We start from the raw sequence: 22687 nt of genomic DNA on the forward strand, positions 1-22687 counted from the left end.
CGTCCGAACGACCATCGCGGGACGTTCATGGAACTCGAACCACGACCTTTTCGCAGTCGCTATCTCATCGCTACCATCATCACCTCTAACGTCACTACCATCATAATCATCATCGCTATCACCAACTATCACTATCGCAAACTCATTATCTTCGCTATCACCAACAATCACTGTCGCTATCTTCATCACTATCACTGTCTGTCTCTAGCACTACCGGTAGCTTGACACATCAGACATCCCGCCACATTCTCTTCTTCCCCCAGATCCGTTCCTGTCCCATGTTTCCGAGAAACAGGCCTTGCGTCAGCGAACACGTGCTCTAATTTCTCCGTGTTCGTACCCTCTCCCCCGTAGTCTCACTCGGGAGGAGGCGGTATCTGTGCGCCGGATTCGGGCAGGAGCGGCTCTGACTCCTTCTGTGCGTCATCGGTGGCGCGACAAACGTTTAGAAGTGACTGACAAGTGTCTCCATTGTGGTGCTGCGCCAGACCAGTGTGACAAAAAACATTTGCTGTGGACTTGCCTTGCTACAGCCTCCGTGAGACGACGCTTCCTAAGGAAAGTAGGCCTGCGATGGGGCTTTGCAGGCGACTATCTCAAGTGGACTCGTGATAATCGCTTTATCGAGAGCTTTTGCCACTTTTTAAGCGAGGCTTGTTTATACTCCTTCATAACTTTCTCTCCCTTTCTCATTATGCCTAGTGACAAACATCTGGTATGAAAAAAAAAAGAAAAACTATCGGTAGCTGTCATTATCACTACCATATCTACCACTATCTATCTCTAGCAATAACTGTCACAATCTGTAGGTATCATCAGTATCACTATTTTTAATATCAGTTTACTAACTATCACTACTATTATTACATATATGTTGCTTATCAACTGTTGCTTAATCAACTTTTACATGTTATTTTAATTACCATACAACTTATGATTGGCAGTTTGTGCGGACACTTTTACGGACAACTTCCGTCCACGCCACTTATGCGCCAAGAAAAGGCTTTCACCTTAAAGGCCAACTGAAGCTGTTTTAGAAATCGATGAGTTTAAGGCTGCCGAATGTGCGAAATGTGCAAGTAAATGCTGCGAAATTGTTTTGTTCTAGCATTTGAAATGGTGGCGTGATCGCCGAATAAAGTCGTCGGCGTTCAGGGTTCTCTGAAGTACACAGCGACGGGCAGAGGCCCCGATAATAACGTCACGTATTACGGTACTACGTTTCAGCGAGGAAACGGTTATTCCATGGAAGAAAACCGACGCTATCGAAGGTGAAGCTCACGATGCACTGTTTGGCGCCATCTGACGACACACAGCAGCATGCAGGCGAAAGCAGCGGACTCTGAAATTTGGGTAACAATGACGTCACTGCCGAGTTTCCTCGCACTGCTCCAACGTAGTGAGGAGAAGCCTAACATCGTCGCGGTTTCAATCTACGATTATGTCACTATTTTAAATGCTAGTACCAAAATACTTTGCATGCTTTATCTTGAAGCTCGATAGATTCGAATTTTTGAATAACCTCGAATTCTCAAAAAACCGTTTCAGCTTCCCTTTAATAAAATTGCCCAGCCCGCAGTGGAAATTAGAGTGCAAGATACAGGTGAACACGCAGCAGAAGATACAGCAGAAAATGCCGGAAAAGATGCAGGAGAATATGCCCGCTCCTTTTGGGTCGGTCATAAGGGAGCCTTGTGAAACGAACTTGAGCGAGTGGTCGCCGTCGTGTGCGTGCCTCGTTTCTTTGCCCAAGAACACTTGGCTGACAGTTTAAGCAAAGAATGCTGTTTCATCGCGCCCAAAGATCGAATTGTTAGCTGCCGCAGCGATGGCTTAGCAGTTTGAGTATCCGCCTCGCATGTGGGAGGTGCTGGGTTCGATGCCCAGTGCCGTCGGGTACCCAACGGTGATCCAATGGGTACAAGCTTTCCCCCTGGTCTGGTGCTCGGCTTTTTTTTAGGTTGCAATGCTCGGAATTGGGTTTCTGACCCCACCTTGCGTAAAGGAAAATACCTCGCGCCGTGGCGCTTTTTTGGCCGCAGATGCCCTTGCGCCATAAAAATTCATCATCATCATCATCGAGTCGGTAGCTGCACCTTTCCACCCCGCATCCCTGCTCTCACATCAACACCGCCCGGTTAGTCTTAATCACTGAAATAATATCACGAAAAACTGCTTTACCGGTCGTTCTCTCACCGCGGTGTCGTCACATTCACCTCATCAGGTGGCCACTGTACCGCCTGTTCCTTTCCATGTGGAAATCCTAGCAAATCTGACGCTTGCACATCGCGGAGCCGCCGGATGAGCAGAGAAAGTTTGCTTCCTCGCGTTTCTGGCGGCGCAGGAACGACGAGCAGGCACAACGCACTGACAAGCGCTGAGTGAAAGCATCGTTCATTTCGCATCCAGCAATACGGGAGAGGGAAGGCAGGAGGTTCAGCAAATAGAGGTGTCCTTCACTGGTGTGAATGCTCCGCGGTTTAAGTTTTGGTAGTCTGACAGGTGTGTACTATTGTGTGAAATTCCTTGAAAACCCGTTCTGTACACCTTCCCCTCCCCCCGTGAACACACGCGTACGCATACGCACGATCGCGCGCGCACACACACACACACACACACACACACACACACACACACACACACACACACACACACACACACACACACACACACACACACACACACACACACACACACACACACACACACACACACACACACACACACACACACACACACACACACACACACACACACACACACACACACACACACACACACACACACACACACACACACACACACACACACACACACACACACACACACACACACACACACACACACACACACACACACACACACACACACACACACACACACACACACACACACACACACACACACACACACACACACACACACACACACACACACACACACACACACACACACACACACACACACACACACACACACACACACACACACACACACACACACACACACACACACACACACACACACACACACACACACACACACACACACACGCGCGCGCGCGCGCGCACGCGCACCAATGCGCCAGAGCTTTTAGGATTGTGAAATACGCGTGCTTATGCCGAATGACACTTTCACTAGGCGACTTTGGGCTTCGTCTCAAAGTCTCAAGAGGTAATGGCCAGTAATCTGATATTGCAGGTTCCAAATGTGCTTTCAAAACAGTCGCCCGCCCATTGCCCGTGCGTATTTACCGATAGTAGTGGCGCAGCGCGCAGGAGAGGGATTATAAACTGGTCTTTGGGTCTTGCGCGGCTTGTTTGTGTGTTTCTAACGGCACTGCTTCTGTTTTCTCTTTCTCTTTTTACCTTGCAGAAGTTCCCGAGCACCAGCGGCCAATACGGTAAGTAGATGCGACGTTTTCTCTGCCTGCGAATGTGGCTCTTCCGCCGGGCCCGCGCGCTGTGCTGTAAAGCCGCTTTGCAGGGACGGGTGACGCAGCCCATATCCAAGGGACAGTGGAAGGCTGCCTCTGGCGAAGGGTTGCTCTGGATGCTGGAACATCGGTGCGCCTTATGACGCACATGCTTACTGGCGCGTGCTTCTTTTACGACACTACTTTGATAACAGGGGCAAAGTATACACGTGTGGGGCGGGCGCTGTCATTGGTTTGCTTCACGGAGAAGAATAAAAAAGCGACTCTCGATCGGACATCGGGAATGCGCCGACACAAAATGACCTCCTTTCGCGTTGTAAATATCGTTTGCCATTTCAAAGAGTGTACTCGTACAGTACGTTGCGCACAAGCACATTGGGGAGGAAGCGTTCTTCGGAGTGGGCGGATGTTTTATTCGCTTCGATGGAGCGAAGAAGCTCACATGCGTCGTTGTTTTGCACTGTGTGTGACCCGGCGCACTAATATTATGGCACAGCAACGGCGCACTTTGGGGATCATCGGAGCCAAGTTTTGTTGAAACTGTGCATGCTTTGACTAGCACGCTTTGACTAGCAATTCGCGCACGTCTTAAATCTGGCCATCGCTCATCATGGTTGAGCTATAGCGTTGTCGATACACCAGAGATCTCTGTCATACAACTTGCGGTTTCTCATGAGCCCCGAAAACTAAAAAAAGAAAAAAAAAACAGCTTCGTACCACTTGCGGTTTCGCATGACCCCCAAAACTCAATAAAAAAAAAAAGACACGTATAGGACGTTTTCCACTGTGTAAAGCGAGAATCAGCGGCAGCTGTCGAATTAGTCTTATTTCGCATTATAGTGAGGTAAAGAATTTGAGAACGCCATTTATATAAGAGCTGTCGCTGTATGAGTGTCACTCTGATGTGTCGACCACTTCTTTGTGTGGCGAGGTTATTTCGACAGGAGTGTGTGTCTGAGTTGTGTACTCAACCTCTGGCTTAAATTGGGGAGCTGTCGCTGTCGCTTCTTCTCAGAGATTCGCGGTGGTTTTCTATATTTTTTAGAAGTCGGTAAGTGCGCCGCTTTGGTGACGTTTTCTTTGTAAGTCGTTGCAGACAATCCGCGTACGTGTTAGTGGATTTGCACTGCAAGTATAAATGGCTAGATACGATGTGTCGCAGAATTCTGGATATCGCCTTAACAGTAGCTTTCTGTTGTTGAGTTCTCCCGAGAGCGCTGACAACCTTCGCGCCATACCTGTGAACGGAATCGTCGATGCCAACCATCCCGAACGAGTGCCGTTGTCTAACGAGGCCTTCATTTCGTGCGATGATGACACCACGCTTGCCATCTCTTGCCTTCTGCTGTGCAGGCGCATATAAGTTGCGTCGCCCACGAGAGTCGACCTCGTGTCGCTGAGGTCACGTCTCCGGTGCTCTTCATCATTTTTTACGGGCCGCTTTATACTTCGCAATTCATGAGAAACCTTTAAAATTGGCGCGTGGCTGTTTTTTTCTTCTTTCTTTTGTTTTAGTGACGCAGAACATTTCGGGCGTGGGATGCTACATACCCGTGGTGTTATGTCGAAACAAAACAGTAAAAAAGGGAGACAGCAATCAAAGCAAAGACTGTCAATGATGTTTAAAACCCGGAGCTCTGTGTATATAAAGAAAAAGAATGAGAAAAAGTGCGCGAATTGAAGCGGGGCCGCCCAAGCACCGGAAAATGCCATCGAAGCGGGAATCCTTATAACGACGCCGACAGTCGCGCTCGGACGGATCTGAAGCTGAAATGCTGGCGGTCGGCGGGCATCCCACCTGGCAACAGCAGCCGCTGTTCGCGCTTGCGTCTCTCTCGCCGTCGTTTGCGCAGTCGGTCGTGGAGCGCGTGCGTGCAGGCTGCGCCTTTCGTTTCTTCCGCCGCTCTTCAACGTTGCCTGCGCTCTCAGCTGGGCTCGCGCGACCGCAGCGCCGCCGCCGCCGGGCGGGCCTTGGCTTCTCGCCGGCGCGGTTCCATCATCATCCGCGGGAGTCGCCGCTCAGACCGAGTGGCGCGCCGTTGTTCTTCCCGTCGCGGCAGTGCGCGCGCGTCCCCGGGCTGTTTTGAATGAGCGCGGCGCTCGGGTGAAGAGGTGCGTGAGCCGCCGGCGCCTGCTGCGTGCTTACTCCGCACCCTGCAGAGGTGTCTCGCGAGCGCTGCTGTGGCCACGGAGCGGGTGGTTGCTCACTCCGCCCGTGCGCGACTGAAGACACTGCTTGCGGTTCGCCGCTTGGGGAAGTCATCAGTAGTAGGCAAGTTTTGCGTGCCGTTGCGACAGAAAAAGAGAGAGCCGGCTGCTCGCAGCGTTGCGGTGGACATTTGGGTTACCCGCGAGCGTCCTCTTGACGGACTGCTCCCGTCTGCTCGTGTTGCTACCGCCGTTCATTGATACCGCTCCGAAGAAGACCGAGAAGCTTCGCGGGGCGTGTGCATGCGCCGGGCTGTGCTGGTGCGCGATATCGTGGACATTTGGGAGACCGGACCACCGGCGTGACAAGCTGCGAGCGCTTCTGTGCGTCTTCGTGGTTAGCTCCTGGACTGCAGCGTGTGCGTCGTGTTCTGTGTGGTGTCCGTTGTGTGTGCGCGCGAGTGTGTGCGGGGGGAAGGGAGTGGGCGAGGAAGAGTGGATGGTGGATGCCGCTGTCGTCGAGCGACGGCACCGGCATGTTGGTGACCATGCTCAAAAGCATGCTGCACGAGTACGCGCAGCGCCGCCACAGCAGCCACGAGGTGCACGGCTCGGCCGCCCTGCTGCGCGCTGCTGCTGTGGCCGCCGACGACCCGGCCACGCCGCGCCGCTACAGCGAGGACGCCCAGCACTGGATCGGTAACGTATATAGCGCCCCTCAGTGATGCGCTGGACGCGGTTTTATGGCGAGCATTTCACAAGTACACGCATCTTAGCACGTCTTCGGACAACAGTGAGCGGCGGACGCATGAGTGGGTGAAAACACGTTTATTATTGGTCCACCTTGTGGCGTGGTCGGTGTTGCGGTGGACGAGAAGGACGGTGCTTAGAGGAGGTGGGAGGAATAACAGGGCGGGAGACTCTCCCCGGTTTACTGTTTAGGGCTTGATAGCAGCTGATGTATGCGCTGGCAAAATGCCTCCCCTATCATCACACTCGCCGGTGGTGCATCTAGGAAGGACCCTTGCGGAACCTGGCTAAGGCAGCGTTGACTCGGGAAAAGAGATTCCTTAATTTTTAAGCGGTGATTGTTAGCTCAAGGCATAGAAAGGATGGATTATAAGAATGGCAAAGAGTGCATATGAGACCAGTTGTGTGATCCCTATTGCCATGCAGCATAGGATGCTGCTCTGTCCAGTGAGATTTCGTTGAGAGATAATGGCCTATGACGTCGCGCTGTTGTAAGTTGTTGAATGTGAAAGTATTGCAAAGCGTGGGTCGTGTTGGCATCTGCCTTCTTTCCTTTGGAACGCCAAGGTCAGAGCTCCAACGCGAAAAGGCTATCGAAGCACTCGATTCTGCGAGCCAGCTTTCTGCGTATGTGGAAAAATCTCGCGTTCTTTGGAGCTCTAATCAATCTGTGCACATCGTACGTCATGTATGTAACGTTGCAACCTTTTGAGGTGCTATTGACCGCCCTCTTCCGCGCGACTGTGCATGGCTGGCGAGAATCTCTGCTTATTGTGGCAGCGGTCAGGACGTCACTGCTCTTTTTCGGTAGGCAGTAATGCCCCTTTGCGCGAGCCACTGCTCGGGAAGGCGATTTTTACTTCCCATTTTGACAGACACGTCTCCTTGCTCGAAGCGTTGATTTCCACTCCTGTTTCTTTTAATTTTATTGCGTTATCTCGGATACACGTGCGTGCTTTATCACCTTCATAAGAATCGTTGATCAGAGTCATGCATGCCGCCATTTTGGAAGCGTCAAAGTCGTGCTTGTGGACTGTTTTGTGTTCATCGTATGTCTTTTATGCGACCTAATAAATTAGCTAATAATTAGCTGAGCCCGCCGCGGTGGTTCAGTGGTTATGGCGCTCGGCTGCTAGCCCGTAAGACGCGGGTTCGATCCCGGCCGCGGCGGCTGAATTTCGATGGAGGCGAAATTCTAGAGGCCCGCGTACTGTGCGATGTCAGTGCACGTGAAAGAACCCCAGGTGGTCGAAATTCCCGGAGCCCTCCACTACGGCGTCCCTCATAGCCCGAGTCGCTTTGGGACGTTAAACCCCAATAAACCAAACCAAATTAGCTGCTTGTCTTCGCTAGCGTGATCCTATAGTACGCGGCTGTGTAATCCATCGTGTGACAAGCACTCGCGCGATGTCGCTTTCATATAATATTGCTCTTCGGGCAGCGTACGAAGCTATTCCGGAAATTGTGCTTCGTGGTACTGGTACACAGCTGTTATAGCAGCCTCTCTCTGTTAGAACGGCACACAGGTTTAGAATTGTTTTTTTTTTTTTTCTCTCACACCGCTCTGAATTTGCTGCACGGTGCCTTTATCGGTCACTGAGGTTTTCCTTCCGCTGCGCCAGCAGCCACAGAGAACCTCGGTTTCGCAGAGGGCTGGTCGAGATCGCGTTCTGTGAGCACAAATGGCTTCGTTACCGCATCTCTTCATGGCACTTGCAAATGTTCGACGGCGAAGACGAACGCTCGCATCGATGTGGACTGTTGCGTTTCGTAGGAATTCTGCCGCCTTTTATTGCGTTAGCATTAGAAAGGTCTCTCTGCAAGCGCAAATGGCACCTGTCAGTGGCTGGTAGTCCACCTGCCATGGTGGCCAGGTGGCAGCTTAGCCACCGGGGTGCGAACGAACTTAGTAGACTACCTCGGATATAACGAACATTAGCGCGTTAACCTCGGATGTAACGAAATTTCGTGTGTTACCTCGGATACAACGAACTTTAATTAGCATGTCATCTCGGATACAACGACCTTTCGTGCTTGTACATCGGATATAGAGAACCTAGGTGCACCACCTTTGATATAGCGTACTTTAGTGTGTCAACCTCGGATATAACGACGTTCGGCTACTAACGCTATCAGAGCATCGACCGAGGATCGCCTACGAGTTTTTATTCTTGCGACCACCTCGGGTCGTTCTGGCACCGTTTGTTCTCGCTCTTAGCTGCATAATTGCATATTTGTATTTCTCTCTTGATCACGATAGTGAAGTTACGAATGAAGTGAGGTTGTACCTCTCCGCTAATTTGCCCCGTCCGTAGAGGACGGGGCAAATTAGCGCAAATTAGTTGGCAAATTAGTTGTCTTCTATTTCGAAATTTTTCTTATTGGTCGGGAGGAAGCCTACGGTCTATCAGCAGAATCCGAGGATGGAGAACGAAATCTTTTAACCTAAATATCAAGTCCGGCGTTATGAAACCATAAATCCAAGTGAATGTTTTATCAGAGCTCGGTGGTGCTGTGCGGAGAAGCGGCGGCGAAGGAGTGAGCCAGTTTGGCCTCGAGGTATTGGCGGTTTTCGAATTGGGATTTGGAGGAGTACTGGGAGATGGCAGACGTGTGCGTGGATCGAGAACGTACGAGCGTTGTCAGCACGAGCGTTGTCAGCAAGTCTAGCACCAGCTCAGGTGCCGGCTACTGTAGCTTCACCTCGCTAAACTCCACTGGAACCCTGCCTTCCGAATTGCGCTTCCGTAACGCTGACCATACGAATGATAATACCGAGTTTGCACACCGACTCCCATCAGGTTGCCGTCTAGCTGACAGATCGATATAAAAGCTCACAGCGGATGCTTCGCCCCTGTGACGACGAAGCTGTCGTGGCATGTCGACTCGCTGTGTTGGCGTTCGAGCGCTGATCGTTGTACGAATGACAGTTACCGTCACGTGCTGGAGTGTGCGTTATTCATGCATGCCGGCACGTAATGCGCCTACTGTGGAATTAAACAAAACGAAAGTTGAATATCTTGAACTGTGTGATCAAGCAGCTCGTTCACCTTTTGCTTGTTCCCGGTCGGTGTTTCCGACGACCGTTTTTATGTGAAGTGCACGCGATTAGCTGTCAGGATTTGAGGCGCTGCGGCCGTGGTCGACCAGCTGCCTGTGTGATGACGCCACCGCTTTGCGAGACAGCGCTGGCCTGTCGCGAGGGGGCTGCGCCGCGGATAACTTTTTTTTTTCCCCGCACCGATTACACTACATGTGCTCGCAGCTGTGCGTGTCGTAAACGCAGACTCGCAGCTGATGGATTTTTTTTTTTGTAGCAGCCGCTCGCTGTTCGCTCGAACTCTATAGCTCGACGAAGGTCGTTGTTTCCCCCGAAATGTCGCCGAACTCGGTTTCGGTCTGCGTGCATCGTAAAAGGTGTTGCTTGCGAGCTCGTTTATCCTCAATAGCAAGACGTGGAGCAGTACGCATGCAGCGGAGGACACCGAGCTTTCTTCTAGCTTCCTCTAAGCGTCGCTATTAAAATGCATCTAGTCGTTCGCGCACTGCCCGGTGCTTACTAGACTAGGATACGGAAAGACGAGAACTAGCGGGTTGATGTTGGATGTAAGAACTGAATACGTGTCCTCGAACAACTGGAAGGCCCATGGCACGGCCTTCTAGAGGCTACTAGAGGCTAGCTGCTGCAACTTGGAATGCAGTGGCAGCGGCCTCCGCACTGCCCGCGAGAACGTATGGATATCACATGTGGTGCAGGGCAAATATGCGACTAATTTTCGTTTCCGCTCGCAGAACTGCATGCATTGCTGACATTTTCGAAGAAACAGTCTTTGAAGATGGTCATAGTATGAGAGATGCGCGAGACCTGCTGAAAGATAAACTCCTGCAAAAGCTAACCCTGGCGTAAAATCAGCCTGGAATTCTTGTCGTCGTGGTGGAGCAGTTCTGAACCTTGCTCTCGATTTACTTACTGTACGCAAGTTAGTATTTGCGCCCAGTTTTATCGTCGTCGGACATTGAGAAATAATCGAAATGAGCAATGTTTAATTATGCTGTTACTCTTTTTCTCGTAAAATCTTCCCAGTTTTTCGCTTTTCTGCAATAAAGGGACCATTTTGTATCAAATCGCACAAGTTCATAAATGTTATCGCATGTTTTCAATGCCAGGACAGTACAGGGTCAAATTGCATATGGGCGGGCGCTGCCACAAAAAGATGGGTTGTGAAGGACGTCGGAGAAGAAGGAAACAGATTGATTTAAAGTAAATGTATTTACAGTGAGGCACTTCCTTGGGACAGTTACTTCATGCCAGCTCTTATAAAGAGCTGATCTAAACGGCTTAAGGGGGGGACGCGGCTTTGAAATCTCCAAAAATGGCCCGGAAATCGATATTTGGAAAGCTTTTGTATCAGCTTGTACGCCTCGTTTTTTTTTTTTTTTTATGCTGCCCCGACGTTTCATTCCTGAAATCGACCGCAAAGGTCTAAAAAAAAAAGTTTCGGAAACTGTGGCGGCTGTGCGTTGCAGGGAAACGCTCGATTAATCGTCTTTTTTCTCCGTTAACGGTTTTATGCCTAGACACTAACTAACCTTGCGGAACTGATTTCTTCACGGCTGCTCTGTTTTGACCCCGCTTGTTTTGTTGCACTCCTAGGACCATATACAAGTCAAGACGTTCTTTGTTTTTCAAGTGTGGGAATTTTAAATATCTGGTATGAAATTATCTTCTCACTCAAAATATGTCAACGGACACTGCGTCCCGAAAATCGAAAAACAAAATTCATGCTTCGCGAAAAAAAAAAAAAAAATCTAAGGGTGTCCTGACCTGTAACGCGTCAGTAGGAACGCAATGAATGTTGAACCAGCCTTCTGCCGCATTTAAATAACTTCGAGGCCTTTTTATCAGATTCAGAGGAGAAAACATTTCTGGAAATAGAGCAGTGAAATTTTGTGAGAGTATGCTCAAGTTATTTCTAATAACCTCAGAAAATTTCATGTAAATACATCGAAAAATAATAAAAAAATACTAGGGAGACGCTTAAGCTCCACCTTGAGAGTAAAACGCGATAGCGTCTGCTCTTTATACCATCCATCTACATGCTGGCATCACTGCGCGCTAATCCTAGTGGCCACCGTGTGCAATGGAAACTTTCGACTCCGCTTCCTTGAGGACGAACGGTGACATCACACAGCGCGCTCCGCCGCTGGTGCTGCTGGGATTTTTCGCGTACTAACGACGCGACGGAGTCGCGGCAGCCCACTCTGGCGACGCCGGCTTTTCTGCCTCTTGAGCTGCTTAAAGCGCCCGCGTTAAAAAGTTTCGCTGGAAGCCGCGCCCTCCTTAAAGGGACAATGAGAACAGCTTCATTCAGTCTCAGTAAAAATTTATTTTCTGTCTCTTTCCGGGTATGTTAACGTTTGTGCGGCACAAAAAGACGCTTTTATAGCTGCGAAAATTGCCACCCTATTCAATTCCGTGACGTCAGCGCCGGAAAAACACTGGTTGTCGCTGTTTTGTACTGAATGGCGTTGTCTAGCCTCTATCATCCGCGCCCGGAAATCGATGTCGACGCACGCATTTCACTTGCAAAATCAACCTGTGGTGGCGACACCTGTACTTCGTTTTGTGGTCTTTGCTGGATTATAAAGACCCCGTTTTAGGCTCAAGTTCTCTCTTTTTTAATTAGAACGGGGCACCCTATCGACACAGGCCTACGTTATCCTCGGTGAGGAAATTGACCGTATCGATCATTGCCGTGTTTAATGACAGATTACTACTTTCACTGAGAACAGAGCATTTTTTATAAACTAGAAAATATTAATGAGAGAGAAGTAGCGCCACCACCCAGTGATTGCGTAAACGAAATCTCTTAAGCGAATCTCTCAGACCACTAAAGATAGGTTACACTGCCATTCACATCCAGTCGTTTGTCAAGGAGTCCTTTTCGGTCTTTGCGTCGCATATTTAAATAGAATGTCGGAAAATTTACTAGGTTTAATTTTCCCTGCAACAGATTCGTCTTGCTGCCGAACAACACCGCTGTGATGCTTTGTGGTGGTCTAGTGTTTCGAGAGCCGCCGCGGTGGCTCATCGGTTATGGTGCTCGGCTGCTGACCCGAAAGACGCGTGTTCGATCCCGGCCGCGGCGGCCGAATTCTGATGGAGGCGAAATTCTAGAGGCCGTATTCTATGCGATGTTAGTGCGCGTTAAAAAACCCCAGGTGGTCGAAATTTCCGGAGCCTTTCACTACGGCGCCTCTCATAGCCTGAGTCGCTTTGGGACGTTAAACCCTATAAACCAAACCAAACCAAACCAAGCCAGTTCTTCGAGCTTCCGCCTTGTATGCGGGAGGTGCGGGGTTCGATCCCCAGTGTCGCCGGGTACCCACCTGTGATGCAGTGGGTGAGGTCGTTCCCGGCTTATTCAGGGTGAAATGCTTGGGAAATGGGCCTTTGACCCCGCCTTGAGTAGACGGAAACACCTTGGGCCATTGTGCTTTTTGGTCACAGATGCCCTTCCGCCATAAAAATGCATCATCGTCGTCATAATCGTTTTCCTCTCGATCAAAAATCAACATGTCCGAAAAGAGTCGTGGAATCGGTTTTCACTAAGAACAAAAATCGGACGTAGCGGTTCTCAGTGTTCCTTCTATAAAATAAATTTTTCAGCTGGCTTTTTTTTTCTCCCTAACTGCGTTTGCCGTCGTCTGCTTCTCTCGAACAGTCTTGTACAATAACGCCACGCTGTCTTTATCTCGCACGCGCAGCCTGCCCCATTTCCGTGCGTGTGTGTAGAGCAGTCCATTTCGCCTGCTGACCGACAAGTGATTGATCGACCGTTTAAGCACTTCCACTCAGCCTTGCTGCTGCGCGAAGGAAAATAACGATTTGTGTTGTCGGCCGTCCCTACGCGTTACGGACGGTTGTTGGCGTTGTGCGCGTCGGCCTCCTCTGGCGTTTCCGTCCGAGTGACGAAGCGTGTTTAGGGGCGTCACGCGACGCAGCGCAGCTGGGCGGCATCCATTGAGCGCAGCAGCCGAGGCCGCTGAACTCGTTCGGACAAGCACCTTTGACCTGAAGCGCCGCCCCGCACGATACGCGGGTCGGGCGAACGACACCGAAGTGCCGAGGGTGGTATAGGTACTGTCGGGTAACGGTGAAACGCAGGCGGAACTGTTGAAACGGGAACGGCGGGACTCCCCTGTCCTTTCTTTCTGTCGCTTCGCCTTTCTTACCACTCTCCCTGTCCTCACACTAGACACCATAGAGTTTCTTACTATCACCTAGAGGGAAAGCTGGCAAGCCGTCTATGGGAGCTTGCATGGAGGCCCCTCGTGACCACTTCAGCCACCATGGGCGCTCAAAGCATCATGGGGCGGTGAGCTACTTGTTGCGGAACTTCAACTTTTGGCCAAAAAAATAATGCAAAAATAAAGCGGTTCGATAACTACAAATGTCTTAACATTAAATATCTTTTCTAATGATTGCAACAAACGAGCAGAAAAGCCTTTAAGTGCAAAGTTTGCCCAAAATAAGAGAAGACTCGCTCTCCTATTGGCCAAGTATTGAAAATTATAAAAACTAATATTTCGTGCTCAACAGGCGCGCTTTTAAAAGGAAATATGTTTTCCAAAAAAATTTAGTTGCTTAGATACTTCAAAAGGTCTTTTAATGGCATTTTCGAAAAGTGAAACCTTTTATTGGCGTTGTGTGTCGTTGCGGTTTCATTACTATGGTTTTTACACACTGCATTCGCGCGAAAGTCGTCTGCGTACACACGAACAGCGTTTTCGGAATGAAACGTCTTAGTAGTGCCACTCCCTGTTGCCGAAAAACTACGACTGTCTCGCAACAAGTAGCTCACCGCCCCATGATGCTTTGAGCGTCCATGGTGGCTGGAGTGCAGCGCCGCCAGCTTTCCCTCTAGGTAATAGCAAGAAACTCTATGATAGACACTAGCCGCAGCTGAGGTGCTTCACGCTTCGATGGCAGAAGTCGCGGCTAGCGACATCTTTTGCATTGTTACTTTATTAATAAAGAATCACTAATAATCACAGCGGGACTGGAAGGTTGTAGGTGGGGCCCGTGTATCGTTGACTATTTTATTATCTTTCCGAAAGTGGGATTTACGCTTTCTTAAAAAAGTGATCGCGAACCTCCATAATGCTTTCGCTTGCTTCCTGAGGCTCGAATACTCTGTTTATCGAACTTCAGTCAAATATGTTGCCTTCGGGGGTGAAGTTGTTGCCTGACGTGTGGTTCCATGGGGCCGTAAGCGTGAGCATTTCTTCAGCTTGCAGTCCGGCTATATATATATATATATATATATATATATATATATATATATATATATATATATATATATATATATATATATATATATATATATTATATATATTACGGCCCCATGGAACCACTTGTTCCACTTTCTCCTCATTTTGTGTTCTCTTTTTTTTTCCCCTCTCGTTCTCCTCCTGAAGGCGATGCTTTTCTGCTTTTCTCAGCTCTTCGCGGGGAGCGTCGTTATGTGTTCAGCTCGCCCGCCTGAGCAGGCAGTTTTTGTAGCTGTCGTCGTCAAACAGCGATTCATGTTGGCTTTTGAAAAGAGCAAAAAGCAAACGAAGGGCTGCTTAAACCAGCCCTTCTTTGTCGCTCGGCGCCGAAGTGCATCCTTTATTCACGACGTAACCGCGTCGCGTTCGTCGCCGCTCGATGGCTTTATTTAGCTGGCTACGCCTCCCAGACCCGGCCCGTGAACACTTGGTAACTCCTCGTGTCCCTCGCTGCGGTGCTCGCTTAAAAATTCGATCCTGAAAAGCTTTAGCGGAAAGGGATAAAGAGATCGGGAACGACGGCGCGTTCCGCGGCAGCAGCGGTAATGGAGTTAAGGACGTCGTTTCGCCTATGTTTGCTATGTGCGAAGGTGACAAGGCCACTGCCGAACCTCGCGCGTCGCCCAAGTTGGCCCCGCTTGTTTTGCCTCGCGTCTCCGCCATGCATCAGCTCGCATAACTGCCTGAATGCGTAGTAGCGCCTTCATGAAGGCGAAGGGCAGATTGGGCAGACGATTTAAATAGCGTCTATTCTTTGCACTGGCGTTCTTTTTCTTTCTTTTTTTTTTTTGTCTCGTACAAGCGCTGACAACTTTGCGTTCAACCAGTGAACTCCAAATGAACTCCGACTAGTCGAACCTTCCATCCTGACGAGTCTGAACAAATGCGGTTTAGCTCGTACTACAACGATTGCAAATGAAATAAGATGTGCGCCAGATACGTTATCCCTTCCAACAAGACCGGGCATTACATATAGTTTCTCGTTGTCCGTCTGGCTTGATGTAAAGCGATAACGACGGCGAGTGCGAAGCCGTTTTTTGCGCGCAGGCCTATACGCTGCGATCAGCTTGATAGGCAACACCACTCGGCATTCAACTAGCGTTACAAGCAAGGCGACATACGCATCTGGCGGGCTAAGGTGCCTACCGAGTGGCGTTCCTGCTGTAAATCGGCCTGACTTGAGGTAGACGAAGTTGCTGCTCACTTTCGTCGCTCATTAGGTGTTAGCCGTCACGCTGGGTCGCTGCGTGCAGCCTCGTTGGCGATAACTGTGCGTAAGGCACACCGCGGCTTTCCTCACAGCGCCAGCTTCATGCTGAACGTCGCCACTCATTGGATAATTCAGCATCAGGCGACAGGAATGTATGGAGCAGAAGTAGCCAGTCTTCGGCTCCTCGCGGGTCCAAGTGCGGCTCACGACTCTCTGGCGCTTTACCTCTCCTCCCATTTCTGCCTCTGAAGGCAGCTTCCCTTGTGTTCTAGAAGAGGCGCTTGCTTTTCACGGATGGGACATCGCAATGCAGAGGCACAGTGAGCAGTCGCTGCATAAGTGGAATTCACTGGTACCACCAGCTTTGCTGCAATAAAAAAAAAAAAAATGCCATGCCACGTTTACATTGCGGCTCTTCACTGAAAAGATTTTTTTTTTATGGCTCTTTGTATATGCCTGTCTGGCCACCCCTGGTATAGAGGCTGGTTTGGACGTGTGGCCTGTAACTGAAAGCCTTACACGTAAAGTTACATCATACGGAACGTTCACACCGGCGAATTGCAGACGTCGCTCTACTCATTTCGGTCGGTCGGTACGGCACGCTCCAGGAACCACAAAAGTGTAGGGAGTGGCTGTATATAACGAATCGAGCCGAGAGGGTTGCGCGGCGTTCGCGAGCGTGAATGTATAAAGGTCGACACCTTCCCGGAGCCGGTCCTCTGGCCCGTGGTGCCGTTATACCTGGCACGCGCCGGCGGCGTTATCTCGGCGGCGCATAGCGTGTACGCCCCCTTCTTCTGCCGCCCGCGCTCTTGGCGTCGGCTTTCATCGGGTGAGGGGGGACCTTGGCTCTTTCTTCCTCGCGGGGAAAGTGGCCGTGCTTCACCGACGCTGCGTCAAGGGGGCAGGAGGGAGGGCGACGACGCTCAAGTCCAAGGACCCCCGGCTCTCGCCCCCTCCCGAGAGGACGACGCGAGAAGGGGCGTGAGCCCGCGCGCGTATGTTTGGAACGGCAGTCGTAAACAGCGCCATTTCGTGCCGTGCCGCCGTAGCAGTACTTCTTGAGACCCTTTATCAACGTTCGTGCTTTTTTGTCCGGCGGAAAAGTCTACGGAGGGGCTCTATTTTCTCGTTCTGTTTCCTTCCCTTGCTGTGTGCAGTTCTGCTTTTAAGAAGGCGTTTTCCTTTCTCGCATCGCTTCTTTTTGCCTTATACTTTTCGGATCGACACTGCCATCAGCACAGCCCAAGTTGCGAGTGAATAGTGCTAATTCACCATCATCATCGCCATCGTTTTTATAGTCATGTGCCGAGTTTTTCTTTAGTATCAGTAGTTGTAGCAATAAGTTGCGAGTATTACGCCATCGCTGTCACGAACGCCTGCCAAGTTTTTCAGTGGTGTGCTGCAATAGCAGTCTACTGCAGGATAGGGGTCTCACCCAGCGATTTCTTGTTTGCGCCAGCTACAACCACGACCTTGCGTCACAGCTCTCGGTCTTGTCACTTTGACTCGGGGCGCCCTCGATAGCGCTTCTTTCTCTTGGTATCCACCCTGGCATTCTGATCGATCGCCGGTTTTCAATTCTGCCCGCCGCATTGTTCAACCCCCCCCCCCCCCCCCCCCCTCCCTTACCCCCCATTTCTTTTTCTTCTTCTCTGGCTTGAGTTTCGGCCCTCTACTGAAGTGTGTCTCACATCGTACTCAGCCAACGCGTCTCTGTGACAGAGAAGTGAGCACGTTTGATTATACACTCGACTGCTCATCTTCTTTCGTGACATGCACTTGCTGTATATGCTCGGCTGTAGGGAGCCGTTGATGTGACCTGATCCTGACATTCAAACTGTATATCGGTCCGGCTGCAGTACGCAGTCCAACTTTCCTGCTGATATAACGCGTCGTGCCTATCTATTTCATCCTGGCGAGCGCGCCCCTTTTTCCCGTGATCGCGCGCCACTCTGTTCTGTTCGCGTTGCCCCGATCCCCTTTCGCTGCTCGTGGGTCGTCGTGTGAGCTCCCAGCTGTGGCTCCGCGCGAGCGCGCTTCCCGCGGACGCGGCGGTTTCGTTTCGGCGGCGCGAGTGAATTGCAAGGAGCGTGTCGCGCGTGCATGCAGCCAGGGACCTCTTTTTTTCGGAACGCAGCTGCGGCCGGAATTAACGGGCCTTCCGCGTCCTGACAGTCGCGCAGCTTCTCTTTTCGGTTCCCATGCAGACGGCCCCGGCGGCAAGGTCAGCGCTGTTGCCTCCACCGTTGGGCGCTGCCGTCGCTAGCCGCGTTGTGCGATGCAGTGCTCTTGTCTGCCGTTGTCGCGAGTGGTCGCATGATTCTTTGTAGAAAGCTGACGGCGGTCGCCCTGTGCCTGTAGGTCCTTGTGCGATTTCCGGCTTTCTTATGCATTTTTCCTCCTCTGCCTGGAGAGCACGTAGGTTGCCTGGAGGCACAAGAAGCGCCGTTTGGCTGGTCGGCTGGTGTTTGGCCGCGTATTGAGCTTCTGAAACACATCTACTGTGCGGTGCTCCTCCACCGTTATTTGCGAGGAAATGCTTTGCAGAAGACGCGTGTGAAGACTTGAAATAACATTTCTGTTTGGGGACACAGCGCAAGAGCGGAGCAGCTATATGCGGTATGATGCCAGCGGTATGATGCCACCGAGAGAGAGAGAGAGAAAGGAATTTTAATGAGGGAAAGGTGGAGAGGTCGGCGATGCCACCGTGATCGCACTGAAGAAGGCACCTTGGTGACAATCACATGAAACAGGCATGGATAAGGAGCGGCTTGTTTCAAGAGCCTGCCATGGAAGTGCTTTCTTCAGTGCGATCACGCTGGCATCATACCTGTAAGAGTTGGTCTCGAAACGAGCGACCCTATATTGAATAGATTTTTTTTTTTTTACCAGTTTATACCATTCTGCGGCAGCGTACTCTAGGATGAAACGAAGATTAAAGATTAGTAAAATATAAAGTTTGCTAAGTGTTACAAGGGGCGGGGCATTCCTGAAGCGAAATGCGAGCGTCGGGATGTTTTTATTTTTTTTTTGCGTGGTGTCCTAGAGGCTATACAGTGTACCACCGTGCGCCTCGGAACGGTAGCAACCTATCCTTTTCTGTAAAGACGCCACGAGTTTAAATCGACTGGCGGGAGGATGTTTAGTTCGTTTTCTCGACGATGAATGCTGCCTTTCATGCCGGTCGAGAAAAATAGGTAATCAATATTTACTCAGAACATTAATTGGATGCAGTTGTCCCTGTGAGCTGTTCAGGGCCGCCCGAGCTTGCTTTTTTTTTCCTGCGTGTTTTTTGATGCATGGCTCACCCTCCGGAATAGAGCAGAAGCGCTTGTCTTCATATTTTGTCGCAATTAATTTACGAAGAGCAGCAATCTGTGTCGTTTCACGGACTGTGCGCTGTGGTGTCAGCCTTCCTTCTCTGTGCCAACTGAACAGTTTCTGTTACACACACCGCATGTGAGGTGGCTTTTGGTTTTTGCTTTTTAAAATGCATAAATGCATTACGGAGCAGGCACGCCATATTTTCGAGCTTACCTGTGTAGCAATCTACGCGCTATGTCAGTGGGCGTTAAAGATCCGCAGGTGGTCGAAATTATCCGGAGCCCTCCACTGCGCCACCTTCTTCCACTGCCTCCTCCCTCCCCTTTGGCGCGGTTGAGGTGTCCACCAGGAAGGGGTCACAGTTGTTGTGTCTTTCATTTACTGATAACCAGTCTATTGTAAGGTACAGTTATCTCATTATTCCTGTTATGTTTCGTTTCAGATCACCAAAAGGAAAGCACATGTGGCGGGCACTGTATAGAGGGTCTCTGAACTGCGTGAATGGGATTTCAGTATTCGGGGTCGTTGTGTAGCTTGCGTTCGTTGTCGTTGCGATGATAGTCCGCTCGGCTCGCGTATTAACCCTGGTGGCCTTTGCCTCAGTCGAGTAGTGGCGGATCGAGCAATGTACGCGGTTGTTTTCGAGTAGGGCCACACGAGGATGTTCGCAGGCGCCTTGCACACATGCGCGCGCGCTCTTCTTTATCCTGTTCCATTGTTGGCGTACGGAGGGTCGTTCCGCTTGATCGTCCACTCGCGGGAGGTGGAGCTGACGCGCATCTGAAAGCGACACCGCGCCGTGTCGCTATTAACGCTCGTCGCGCCAGATGCGTCCGCGCGTAGTGCGGCCGGGTGATGCGATGTTGTGCGCTCTTCTGAAGCGCTTAATTGCGTGCCCAGCGGCGCGACGTTATTAATAGCGCTCGGCCGAAGAGCGAGCGCTTCCGTCGGCGTAACCGTGTTTGTCGGCGCACCGCGCGGTGGCACATCGCTGCGGCGCGTCGTTGTGCGCGACCACAGCCGGCGCCGCTTTCCCGGTTCCACAAGGTCGGCCGCCGTCCGTCGGCGGCTGAGCAGCGCACTCACCTGAGGTCACTAAGTACCGCCGAGCAAGTAGCGGCACACTCCCCTGGTGGTCTAGAATAGTCCGTAGCCCCCCATGTGCAGGGGCGGATTTATGGGTCGCTGTCTCATGTTAACCATCTGTTTCTTGGATGTTTTTCGTTGAAAAATGGGATTCAGCATGGTTTTTGTATGTAAAATTGGCGACCGCCCCCCACCCACCTTAAATCCGCCCGTGTCGCTTCGGGACGTTAAACCCCACAGTTCAATTCACAATTGACTGTGATTGTAAATGCACACAACAGGTGAATCTCGCCGATACTCACTCATGGGGCAGAAACGTGGAGGCTAACGAAATGGGTTCAGCTTTAGGACAACGGTGCGAGATATGGAAAGAAAAATGATAGGTGTATCGTTAGAAGACCTGAAGCGGGCAGAATGGGTGAGGGAACAAACTCGTGTAATTACATCTCAGTCGAAATGGAGAGGAAGAAATGGGGAGAAGAAGGCAAGCGTAGCAGGGGCCGGCAGAAGTTAGGTGAGCGGATGAGATTAAGAAGTTTGCGGTGATACGGTGGCCGCGGCTGGCAAAGGACAAGGCTAATCGGAGAGTCCTGGGAGAGGCATTTGCACTGCAGTAGGAGTAATCAGGCTGATGATGAGGATGGTGGAAATGTGCGGCTGTGGTCGAGTTTCATGCGGTAGAAATGCGGCGTGCAAATCTCTAGTCCAGGCTGTGCTTCCAGCGTTTGTGTCTTGTTCTATTTAATTTTCTCCTTTGACAAAGCGGCGTATACTCCGCTTTCCCGGCAAGCCAGGGCCGGCTTCTGATTCCGCTGCACCGTTTACCAGTTGCCAATAGTCGGCCTTCGTGGAGAGTCCACGGAAGGCAAACTTTGTCTCCCGCGGACCACTAGCCGGGGAGTGGAGAGGAGAAAAGAGATGATAGAGGGCGATCACTTCTCGTTCCTCCTGTGACAACTTCAAGCATTCTGCCGCCTTTGTCGCTGCGAAAGTTGACCGGTGACAGCGCAGTACTCCTGGATTTCCAAGTCTAGCCTCTGGCTTCAGACCAGTGCGCGGCGGTAAAGAGGTGCGATACGGACGCAAAAAGAAACCCAGGTGTTTGTCACAGCGATTCCCGAAGAAAAGCTGAAAGCGCCACAAGCCCTGCCTCTGGCTATGAAATGAATGTACCTTGATTCGGCTGTGTCACAGGTCGCAAGCGACGGGGAGTTGCCAGTGGACAGAGGCTTCAAGAAGGCGCCGGCGTGGCTCTGGCGCCGCGAATGAAGTGGCAGCGTCAGCGAGGCTTCCCCCGGTTGTTCTCTCAAGGCCGTTTTCATTCGTTCACGGCGCAAGACCAATCCGAGACGCAGCAGCATGGTGTCGGCGGCGACGGCCGGCAGCTGTGCTCGCAGTGATTCTCGGCGGACGTGGCTATGTGATTTTTATTTATTTATTACAATACCTTAGGGCGAGCATGGGCGCCAGTATGCTAGGAAGAGAGTTCTCGTCTACCCCGAAGTGAAACCTAGTTCACGTGTACAGCATCGGCCTTACGGTCCCACGGAGCGCTGTGGTAGACTGAGTTGCAACAAAACATATATATTCAAGAATCACATGTTAACGGGTACATGATGCAGAGGCTGGGGCGCCCAAGCTTACATGCCGCTGCGTTGGCGCCGGAGTCAGAAGGAACGGAGGGACTGCGGAGTTGGCCTTGTTCGTTCGCTGAGGCTGAGCTTCTCTCCGGTGGCTAGGGCGCTTCGCCGGAGGACCGGCTGTCAGCGGTGTCGTCTCGGGCCTTGCTCGTCGCCTTACCCACTCGCTTTTTTCTCCTATCTTCCTTCTTTTCCCGTCCATTCGGGCGAACTTTTTGTTCCAGGCTGGAGCGTGTCCCTCGCCTTCCTCTCAGCGCCGGCGTTCCTGTCAATCTTGCGGGGTATGCTTAACTAGTTGAATACTCGTCAGCTCGGGAATAAATATGACTCCAGGCTGCCGGCCTTCGGACCCCTAATGATCCTTGGTCCGCGACACCCGACAATTCCTGGCGAGTCTCCGGAGTCCCACAAAAGGGAGACGTCGCCGGAGATAGCAGCCCTCCGGGAACGCGCCGCGCACTGTCAGTCTGCCGTAGGGACAGCATGGACAGCATCTTGCCGGAATTGGCGAGTGTGTGTCGGGGACGTCCAGGAGAGCGGTTCACAAAGACTGAACACGTGACCGAAATCGCAGTGATTGGATGCATTAAAAGGAACTAAATTCCCCAACTAGGTACCTGGTGACATTGGACCCTATTAAAGCAGCTGTTTGGCAAGAGTGCGACGACCTTCCGATTCACTCTTGTCTCTGAGACTTGTCTCCCGTACTTGTCTTTCGAACTCCGCAGAAAATGTAAATGAATCCTTTTAGTCTCT

The 22687-nt window shown here is 51.1% G+C and overlaps 1 protein-coding gene across 7 annotated transcripts in view; it reads left to right on the forward strand.

Moving 5' to 3' along the window:
- The window catches only part of LOC149341823 (5'-AMP-activated protein kinase subunit gamma-1-like), a 282152-nt gene that overhangs the window by 109584 nt on the left and 149881 nt on the right, over window positions 1-22687 (forward strand). For 6 of the 7 annotated variants that reach the window (XM_089544044.1, XM_089544046.1, XM_089544047.1 and 3 more), the window contains exon 4: window positions 3376-3403. The exons of the other annotated variant lie outside the window; for it this stretch is intronic. In XM_089544044.1, coding sequence (XP_089400170.1) covers window positions 3376-3403 — 28 coding nt within the window. The remainder of the gene's footprint in view (window positions 1-3375; window positions 3404-22687) is intronic. 7 annotated transcript variants of the gene reach the window in all.

The sequence above is a fragment of the Amblyomma mixtum genome, chromosome 5 (assembly GCF_055824585.1).
Source record: "Amblyomma mixtum isolate Tamu chromosome 5, ASM5582458v1, whole genome shotgun sequence".
NCBI classification, from domain to species: Eukaryota; Metazoa; Arthropoda; class Arachnida; order Ixodida; family Ixodidae; genus Amblyomma; species Amblyomma mixtum.